This window comes from Brachionichthys hirsutus, chromosome 2 (assembly GCF_040956055.1).
Source record: "Brachionichthys hirsutus isolate HB-005 chromosome 2, CSIRO-AGI_Bhir_v1, whole genome shotgun sequence".
NCBI classification, from domain to species: Eukaryota; Metazoa; Chordata; class Actinopteri; order Lophiiformes; family Brachionichthyidae; genus Brachionichthys; species Brachionichthys hirsutus.
Window position 1 is genome coordinate 7,910,099 of NC_090898.1, and position 10,260 is coordinate 7,920,358.

The window sequence follows — 10,260 nt, forward strand, 5'->3', positions numbered from 1 at the left end:
GCATGTTCCTCACACACACGGCACATCGCTGAAGAGATGGTTCTTCACAGGTCGGGGGGGGTCAGTCTCACAGTGGAGCTGCAGGTAAGAGGTGCTGCGGGTGCAGATGAGTGAAGAGATTCCCATTATCGTATTTCACAACATTAAAAGAGGATCTTGGCAAACTTTCCTTCAATGGCAGAATTCCAACTCTTTGCAAAAAAAAAATGAGGACGGCAGTTCTGCTGCTTGTTGTCGGGCTGAGTGTCGCGTCGTCCCTGAAAATCTGCGCTTTCAATGTCCAGAGCTTTGGTGAATCGAAGGTGAACAACAAGAGAGTCATGGGGATTCTACTGAAGGTACTCCACTCCGTGTGTGTGCGTGTGTGTGTGTGTGTGGGACAAGTAGAGCGACATCCACGTTAAAATAGACAACCTGTAATCATTATATTTCTTCTTTATTTTCTCTTTTGCATGCCAGATTCTTTCTCGGTGTGACTTGTGTCTTATTCAGGAGGTACGAGACGCCAAGGGAGAAGCAATCCAAGCTTTGGTGAAGGATCTTAACAGGTGATGCGGCTCATATGCCACATGAAGCAACATTCGCTCAATGACTTCAGCTTCAAACGTCTATTTATGGTGTCGTGAACAGATTTGACAAGTACAACTCGTACTCCTATGTGGAGAGCGAAAGGCTGGGGAGGAAATCCTATAAGGAGCAGTACGTCTACATTTACAGGTAACTGGCGCCAAACGCGACACGCCGCTGATCAGTCTGGCGTGGCATCCTCAATGTTGTCTTTCTGCTCTCTCGCCTTCTCCAGGGACAATGTGCTCAAGGTCACAGAGCGTTATCGGTATCAGCAAGTTCTAGAGGGGGATGGGACCAATGAATCTGATGTTTTTTCCAGAGAGCCTTTCATTGTTCGCTTTTATTCACCTACTACACGTACGGGGAAATGTCACAAAGCAACTGTGGAGCTATACAGGATCCTATGGTCTGAGGCTGGTTTCACAAAGATAGATGCAGATCATTGATCGTTTTACACTCTGGGAGCTGGTCACAATGATATTTTACTGGTAAAATTCATTGACGCATGAAAAATGACTAAAATGTTCCAATAATTTAGAAAGAAAACAAACACAAACGAAAAATATTTTGTGATTTATGAACTTGTGCACTTCATCAACCCCAAAAAAACTGGATGGCGGATGAAGCGATGCGAAAACACACTTAACACGAAAACTAAATCCAGAATGTGATTCAGCAAGGATAGAATGGCTTCGTTAGACTACACGCAAACACACTCTGCAGACGTGTCACAAGTGTCTTGGTGTTTTGTGCAGTGGCGAAGGATATTGTCCTGATTGGTCAGCACACCTGCCCCAGAAATGCAATGAAGGAGATTGAACAACTGTATACTGTCTTTAAAGGCATTCACAAGAAGTGGAGGACCGATGTAAGCGACGCTGCGCGCACTCGTTTTGTTCATTAGTTTATCTCTTGTTGGTTAGGAGTTAGATTTTATTTCACTTTCTATTCTCTTTGCACTTCCTTTTCTTCCAATCAGAACGTGATGATCTTAGGGGACCTTAATGCTGGATGCAGCTACGTCACCATCAAGGGCTGGAGAGCGTTGCGCTTGAGGCGTGACCCCAAATTTCACTGGCTGATAGGTGACGAGCAAGACACCACCGTCCGTGAGAAGACACGCTGTGCCTATGACAGGTCAGTGACGAGACCTCGGAGACACTCAGACGGCGTACGCTGTAAACGTCCTGCTGCAGACACCCAGACACGGTTTGTACTTTGTCAAACAGGATCGTCGTCCACGGACGCGAGATCGTCTCCTGCGTCATCCCAGGTTCAGCTCAACCGTTCAACTTCAAAGAGAAATTCCACCTCACGGAAGAACAGGTAAATGTGCAAACATGCGTATCTTTAACTTGCAATACACTCAGATTGAACATTAATCCCATTGTTTGGTGGAATTTTAGGCTCTTGAGGTCAGTGATCATTTTCCCGTTGAAGTTGACCTCAAGCCAAACCACTGCTACTTTCTGCGCAATGAGCTGTGAGGCCACTCTGGACCGTCCAAGGGACACACCAGGATGTCTTGATTTTAACCAGCATTTTTAACTTGTTATAATAAATCACTCAACAGAATATTCGCCGATAAGTGTTCTTTTCTAATTGCTCTAAAGTGATCAGCAAAGTGGAAAAGCAGTCCACCGACAAACACGAGCTGTTTCAGTACGACAAAAACAGAACCTTCGTCAGCTTCATCTAAAACCGCATCAAAGCCGGCGTCATTTCATGAACTTGTGAAGTTGTGCCTCCACAGCAACAGAAAACATGAAATATTTTTCTACCTTTCAGCTTCACAATTATCTTCAGTTTGACTGCAAACTTCCTGAATGCAGTGGTGACTTATTTCACCATATATATTAGTGTTAATGTGCGATTTAAGCTCGTCTGCCTGACAGGAAATCACTTGCAGCGACACCAGATGAAAGCCACTTCCTACTCTCTTCCTCTCCATTTGGAGAAATCAGCTGCAGCAATGCATTTGTGTTCGTCTTGATGCAACTCCTGCTCTGCAAACTGTTTGTTTCAACATTTGCAAATATGGAAAAAAGTCTTGCGGATATTCTAAGTGATGCATTTTCCGGTAAGAAATCCGTCTTAATTTTTTGCTGCATATTTTGTTTGCTTTTCAACATTCTTTGTAAAACTATCTCATTTTAAAATTGATACTCTTTTACAGAAGACTTTGCTCCATCATTCCCTTATGGAGATTTGGACTTTGAGAATCTCAGTCTTGATGTAAAATGTGAAGACAGAGCAGAAATCTCAAATGAAAACACACCGACAGAGGAAGACGCGGCTCAGCACAAGGAAGTTGTCTCGTCTAGTGCTGAAACTAAAGATGTGCAAATTGCTGAACATGTTGCTAAAGAGATGTCGAGTGAGGATGACTTTCAACAGGAAGGGGCAAAGAGTCTGGACAAAACACTGGAGGAAGACTGCACAGGATCAGATGGAGAAACTGACCAGGGATGTTGTGAAGAAGATGATGAAGATGGCATGGTGAAAGGAGAGGAACCAGCGCAATTAGCGATAGTCTGCTACAAGGGTGGATTTCGCAATCCCCATAAAGTGGACAGGGTTTTGACAGAGGAACAAACTCTGGATCCAATCAGTTCAACAAACCTCCAAGTTAGAAACAAGGAGCAAGGAGACAAAGAGGCTGAGGGTGTGACCTATTCTGGGAGACTCCCCGACCGTGCCGGGGAGACGATGATAAAAGTTGATGGGAGTGACGAGGATAAGCGAGAGTGGGAAGGTGCAAAGAAAGAGGGCTTAACTGGCCATGAGCAGGAGGACATGAACATCAAAAAATCAATCGATGGATACTTTGAAGAGGAGATTGATCATCCTTACGTTGATGGTTCAGTGAAAGCCAGTTTGCAGTTTCCAGAAAAACAAGTCCAAGATCAGAGGGAACCTATTAGTGAAGACGGTGAGGAGGGACATGTAGAGAAAATAAAGGATTTCTCAGGGGAAGAGCACCAAGAGGCAGGCGAGAGCTTGGCAGATTATCCATCGGACTTTTCCTCGTGTGAATATATAGAGGATGAAGAAATAAATCCACAGGAGGACCCCTGCTGGGAATATTCTGTGATCGATCTGGCATGGATGGGGAAAGCTGAGGACTCTGATGAGGAGGGAGATGCTGACACGTTTAAGGGCCTGGATGTGCTGACTCGTGAAAAAGGGAAAACGGAGCTCGTCAAACGGCCGTTGGGAAACGCAGCTACCAAGACGTGTGCTGACAGACGTGAAACGGGTGAGAGCGATTCCTGCAGCTCCAGCGATGATGGGATGAAAGAAAAAAAGAGAAGTGAGGAAGACTTGGAAAATATGTGCCCCCAATATGAACACAATAAGCTACTGCAGGATATTCGCAGTGAGAGCAGAGCAGCGTTTGCTAATCTGAGTGCGTCCGACAGGTTCAATGAAAAAGATCCAAGCAAGGAGGAAACGGCGCTTTCTAATGCCACTCAACGCCCTGCAGAAGATGTCAGAGCCTGCTTAGTGGTGCAGAGAGGCAATGCAAGAAGCACAAGCCCGACAAACCTGGGATCCTTGGATGATAGCTTCTCCCCAGACACTGAGCTCGAAGCCTCTGGGACCTCTGAGCTGGGACAGCTGGGAGAGGATGACTTTGAAGATGAGCGTTACTGGAAACAAGAGGAGGAGAGAATCAAGGCATTCTACAGGTTTTATGATGGGAGTGACAGAGAGGACCGAAGAGCAAGTGAGTTGAGATGAGGAGGGTACAAATTGTGTATATGGCAATTTCAAAGTGCGTTATGCATTACGCATTTTCCATTTATCCCTTCATAGGACGGCAGATTAAAGTTCAGTTCCGTACAAATCCATTGTCTCGCGTCGTTCACCGTGACAGCGACAGGTAAGGAAAGTATTAAAGGTTTTGTCTTTAAACAATAATCTTTGTCGACGTGAGATCTGCAGCTTCTTTGTCCTTCCTCAGCAGTGACACAGATTCATTCAGCAGCTCCACAGAAGGGGAGGAGGACACGAGCTCTGAAGAAACATCTGCGGCTTTGTCTTTGGATCCGGAAATAAAGCGGCTTGAAGAAATCAAAGAAATGAATGCTTGCTGTGAGCTCCCGCAAACTCAGCGGCCAGAAAATAAGGAGAAACGAGATCTGCTCAAGAAGAGACAGAACTGTTCCAGGAAAGTGTGTAGACACTAACCCTCCTTCAATGTTCTCTTTGTCAAGTGCTGACACGTAATTGTTTGGTTAATGTTGCCTCTCTTGTTTTTACAGTGTGCCAACATGCTGAAGGTGACACTGAAGATGGTTGTGCTGACGGTGATGGGACTGCTGATCTTCTGGTTGGCCACAGGCGAGTCGCCCTGGCTCAGACGAATGTCGTTCTTCGAGGGAAAAACAGAATCGCTGTCCGAATAATTTGTTAATATGCTTTGTATTAATTTACAAAATTAATACAAAGTGACAATATTGTCATATAACAATGTAAAGTGCTCAGCTTTCACACTTGTGTTCTCTTATCTATAATAAAATGTGCTCAGTAAAGATTGTTGAAGCTTCTGTGTGCGCAGATATTACAAGTATTGTGAAATAAATGCAGTTTTAATGTTTGAACTTGTTTTCAAGGGAGCATATTCATTTTCGTCGAAGGAAAACGGAAATGACGTCATTTGTACGCAACGTCACTGTATGTACGAATGATTTCAGTACCTGGTCAAACATACGAGGGCGGGGTCAATCTGGACGCTTCTCGGCTGTAGCTCCGCCCCACAGAGGATCGTCCCGCACACTAAAATGAGTTATTGTTGTTGTCTCGACCGATAATGATCTCAACCACCCGAACATATTACGACGTAGGCAACGCAACATAGGTTTTAACTTTAAATAATGTCCTCCCTGCGCACCATGTCTACGCAGGAACTTTACGAGCTGCTTGAAGAGTTCGGGATCAAACACGGCCCTGTGGTCGGTGAGTGTTTCAGATTGCGCGTTCGCTGCTTCTACGCCCATTTCGGGATCAACTTCCGAGCCAGTTGACGTTTCTCGGGCCTGCCTGCCTGTCTGTGTGGAGTTTACTTCTCCCGCTTTGCTAAGTTTGATGAATACAGGCGCTCGTTGTGTCTAAATCCGTCCATCTTCCGCCGTTTGTCGAGACTCCACCAGAGGTTTGTACGAGAAGAAGCTGAAAGAGGCCATGGCCGAAGGGAAACCGGGGACACCGTCCGCAGACAAGACCTTCTACAGAGAGGAAGGTAGCTGAAGATCTGTCCACGCACACAACTTTGAAAGAACTTTTATTTCGTGTTTCATGTTCTGTAATGTGTAGGGTTTTACCAAACCCTCTTCCGGTTCTTGTTCTCCATAGTGGGTGCGTAATCAATGAGGAGAATGTGGGTTAAGATTAAGACATTTATATAATTAACAGATCAGTACAGTTAGTTCAGATATCAGCGCTGAGATTCCAACACAGCTCTCGTGCCCGCGCTTCATTGGAATGAAGACGCTTCCCGCTTCGTCCTCACGTCATTCTGTCCCCTGAAGGCGGGACTTTGCCCCAGCCAATCTAAGCCCATGTCTATCTGTGTTGTGTGATGTCACTGTTGTGATGCGTTCAATTGAAATCAGTCATTACAATAACAAACTAAACGTGGTGCGTCCCTGTTGTTCTGTCGGCATGTAAACACGTTGTGGAATCCCATCTACTATGGAAATTCCCTACAAATGCTTGGCCTGAAAGATCTCTGAGGCTAGGGTGGGAGTGGGAATCAAACTACCACCCGTCTGTGAGGGGCTGATCAATCTGCTACTTGAACGAAACACAAACACACTTATCTTAATCTTTATTGAAAAGGGGCTAAAAATGTTTCAGCAGCAGTTTATTGTGCTAAATCAGTGGTCCCCAAACTACGGCCCGCGGGCCAGATAAGGACCGCCTGAACATTTGGCCCGGCCCCCTGAACAATACCAGACCAAAATAAATTATCTTTTTTTAATTGGATTTTTTATTTTTTTTCCTTTCCATACAACATGAGTAGCCGGTGGGGGGGTCAATAATGGTACGGGGTGCATTTGAGAGGGGTCATTAATTCAATCTTTTGTTTCCTAAAAATAATATTGATCGTGAAGAATATATTAATATTCTGAAGAAAAGCATTCTTCCTTTTGTTTTCGTTTTAGCTAATTTTAATGATGATCACAGACAACCAGAAAGTTAATGCTCCGTGGACTTTCCTCTGTGAAGAACCCGGAAAGGGTTATTTAGTTATTATTTACTTTATTAATAGTGTTATTATTTATTTCCTGACTTTTTTTCTGTGAAGAAAGGGTTATTTGATGGCTGTCTGGAAAACAAGAAATGTTTAGGCCCCCCTGCCATCGTCACACTTTTCCTGTACAAACTGACCCCGGCCCCCCCATCAGAGAAGGGAAGCGTTGTGTGGCCCCCACAGGAAACGGTTTGGGGACCCCAGTGCTAAATACTGCAAAAGTACTCGAAATAGTGTTAATTCCACTTCATCTGTGATGTTTTTGTTTCAGAGGAGGTCACCTACGTTTACAGGTCGCCTGTGAGTATGCGTGTGTGTGTGTCCATATGAAAGGCTCCTTAATATTCGATAGTTTATTTATTTATTTTTTGACAGGAGGGTAAGACGCGTGTTGAAATAAATGAAACGCAGCAAGAATTTTGTGCCATTTCACTCATTTTTATCACTGCTCCTATCTGCAGGTGAGCAGCAATGGTGCTGGAGACAGGTTGGTTCTCTTATAATTAGATCCAAACATTCACTGCTTTATCTCTACATCAGCGAATATAAATATTAGTGAGTCAACTTGACCCCCCCCCCCTTTCAAGAGGGTCTTACATGAGATCAAGACCTGAGTGGACTGGAAGGAAATTTGGGGAGGAGTAAGTAAAACAAAACAAAATTGTGTTGTTGGTTCTTATTCTGTTCCAAAACCAAACGGTCACATCGTTGCTGTTTCATTTCTGTCCACAGGTCATCCTACTCGACGTCAAAATCTGAATACAGACGAAAAGATCTCGGAAATGAGTGCGTTTATTTATTTTTAGGTTATTAATGTCATTGGATGGCAGCAATTGTCTATTAGACTCCAGATGTGTTATGATTCAAATTTCTGCTTTAAGAATATCTGTTGTTGAATATTCAAGACTACCCTATATATATATATATACACACACACACACACACAGAGGCATTCTGGTATTCAAACCTAGTTGTAATTATAAACCTATATTATCTGAAATATGAATTGTCTAAACTGTTCAGCATTATATTCAATCGTAGCTTAAGCTTGACTGACTCCAGTGAAGTTATCACTTACACATTAAAATGAATCTAGTAATATATTGAAAGTAAATCTCACTATCTCTTCCTTATATTGATGGGGTTTTTTTTTGTTTACTCAGGTTGTATTTTCAACATGTTTTACCATTTATCTGGAGTATTTTCTTCTGGCTACTTTTACCCAAAATTGTATGTTCAGTCAATAATCTATGGAGAAAAATGACGAGCAAAGCTTTCCTATGGCCTAATGGCAACAACTTCTAATGTCTAATTTTGTCCAAATACAACCCAGATCCAGAAATTGTTATTTCCAATCTAAAACCATAGACCAAGGTTCTTCTTTGATTTTCTGTTAACGTGATTGAAGAGTGATGAATTTAAGTCAAATAATTTTTTGTAACCACAAGCTCACATTTGTAAACAGATAGTTCAAGTATTTTAATCATGCATTGTAGAGTAATTCATCTCAATTCCCTTTCAGGCCCAACATGTACGACACACCGACTACTTCCAGAAACACTTATTTTACACGATCGACGCCCGTGAAGTCGGCTCAGGAGGATCCAAAACCGCCAAAGTCGTCTCGACTCATCCCGCTGTGGCTTCAGTTTGTGCTCTTCCTGGCTTTGGCTGGCTTTCTCTACATTGTGTTTTCCAACATGGAAGCAAATGAATCTTTGGAAGGAATAGAGTGAGTCTCTTCTCAGAAGCGTTGCGTTTCTAATGGTGTTACCGTACAGTTTGGTACACATTTTAATTGGGATGTACCTAATGACTTTGTTTTGTGCGTCGCTTTGCCATTGTGGTTGATGAATATTTGTGTTTAAACTGTTGCCTGCGGACGGACATTTGTGGGTCAAACTATTTATCCATATTTTAACACACTTTGGGTCACAGTGTGCATTAATCGTTCTGCAGTTAGAGTGAAAGGCACTGACCGAACTATTTAGCTTCTACAGATGTGTTAATATAAGGGGCTTACGTATCTTATCAGTCTATATATATTAATACTAAGATTCACCTAATCGTTATACAACCTTGGGGTACTTGCAGTAATTCCTGCTGCCAGTTAGTGGAAAATCTGGAATGTCTATGCTGTAAATAAGTGCCTCATTTTTGTAGGGAAACTTGGATAACACCAGCATTGTCATTTTCACATAAAAAAATGAAAGCATAGAATGGATCCATTTCCACAGCTGTTTATTTTTCCGTTTGTTACGTTTAGTTCAGAAAAGCCATTTGCTTTAAAGCCTGTATAGCTTCATGTAATGTTTTGTATGGCTGTTTAATAAATAGACCAGAGCTTTTACCTACGAGTTTGAAGTTTCCACAACCTTATTTGACCTTAACAGAGTGCGTTAGGCCTTTTCTTGGGCATGTCTTGTGATCCAACGCTGTACATGCAGTAAGATTAGATCAAACAAAAGCCACGACAGCAATTTAATGGACTAGTTTGCTTACATGTTAAAGTGCAGTAGCATACATACTGTAATTCCATACGAAGCATAGTTGGGTTAGACTTGATACAAAAACATTTAGAAGGATCTTTGATCTGCTGCAGCGACGACCTAAGTTAGTGGCGCCTGCTCTAATACAAAATCGTTTTAAACTACACAGACTTGATCTCATGTCAGATTCCCCTGTTTACCTCGTAATGGTTCTTCACTCCACACTTTTAGCCAAGTCAGAGAGAAACCTGAAGATTCACTTACACCAAAACTGACAGTGAATTGCACATAATTTTTGCAGCGAGTCATCAGTGGTGTTCTCTTTCAACTCATAATAGATTAAAAAGCTATTATAGCCCCTTATCGTCCCTGCAGGGACATTAGCCTGAAGCTAGGGAAGAGAGAACACTGCCCGGTAGCTGCCATGTATTCTGTTAGAGATGAGTTCTTTAGCTCATCCAAGCCCAACCGAACCGGATCCATGTGGTGCCGAATGTAAAAGGTGCGAAGAAGCATCGACCAGGCTGAACGCTTCTGTGTTAGCGTCCTCTGCTGGATGAATCCACAAAGGGCACAGTGTAAGTCTTGCCTGTAAATGAAAAATGAAAGAAAACAACAAATCTTACTTCGAACTCACTGACAGTACACGAATAAGTACACATAAAAAAAACCCAGCACTTACAAAAAAAATTACATGGATTTGAACATTTACCAGATGGCACTACTGCATAAAATAAATATCTAAAAATTATTCAACAAGCCAGTGGATGGGAAAAAGGAATATAATAAACCTTACATCGGAGAAACTTCTGAGGGGAGTAAATATTTTTAGGCACTTGTATGTTCAAAAGTCACGTCCGTTACCTTCATCCGTCAGCTGCACAAGCCAGCATAACTAGTTGATTGATAAAGTAGCATAAGTGTTGTCCTCACCTGCAAAAG

General features: G+C 42.7%; 2 protein-coding genes across 5 annotated transcripts; both read left to right on the plus strand.

Annotated features, from left to right (window-relative positions):
• Positions 1–34: 34 nt before the first annotated feature.
• On the plus strand, positions 35–2,139 carry dnase1l1l (deoxyribonuclease I-like 1-like). Of its 4 annotated transcripts, none has more exons than XM_068747946.1 (9): positions 35–84; positions 285–338; positions 493–548; positions 631–717; positions 803–927; positions 1,326–1,438; positions 1,550–1,707; positions 1,800–1,896; positions 1,977–2,139. In XM_068747946.1, the coding sequence occupies exons 1-9, from the start codon at positions 37–39 to the stop codon at positions 2,055–2,057; spliced, it is 819 nt and encodes a 272-aa protein (XP_068604047.1). In that variant the 5' UTR covers positions 35–36; the 3' UTR covers positions 2,058–2,139. The 4 variants fall into 4 exon arrangements, with proteins under 4 accessions (XP_068604047.1, XP_068604023.1, XP_068604039.1 ...); XM_068747922.1 differs by having other exon boundaries at positions 42–84; positions 182–338; positions 460–548; XM_068747938.1 differs by having other exon boundaries at positions 42–84; positions 182–338.
• Positions 2,140–3,542: 1,403 nt separating this feature from the next.
• On the plus strand, positions 3,543–5,130 carry si:dkey-183p4.10 (uncharacterized). Its single transcript, XM_068752920.1, has 4 exons — positions 3,543–4,300; positions 4,390–4,456; positions 4,538–4,748; positions 4,839–5,130. Exons 1-4 carry the CDS (start codon positions 3,679–3,681, stop codon positions 4,980–4,982), a joined length of 1,044 nt encoding a protein of 347 aa, XP_068609021.1. The 5' UTR covers positions 3,543–3,678; the 3' UTR covers positions 4,983–5,130.
• Positions 5,131–10,260: the final 5,130 nt, after the last annotated feature.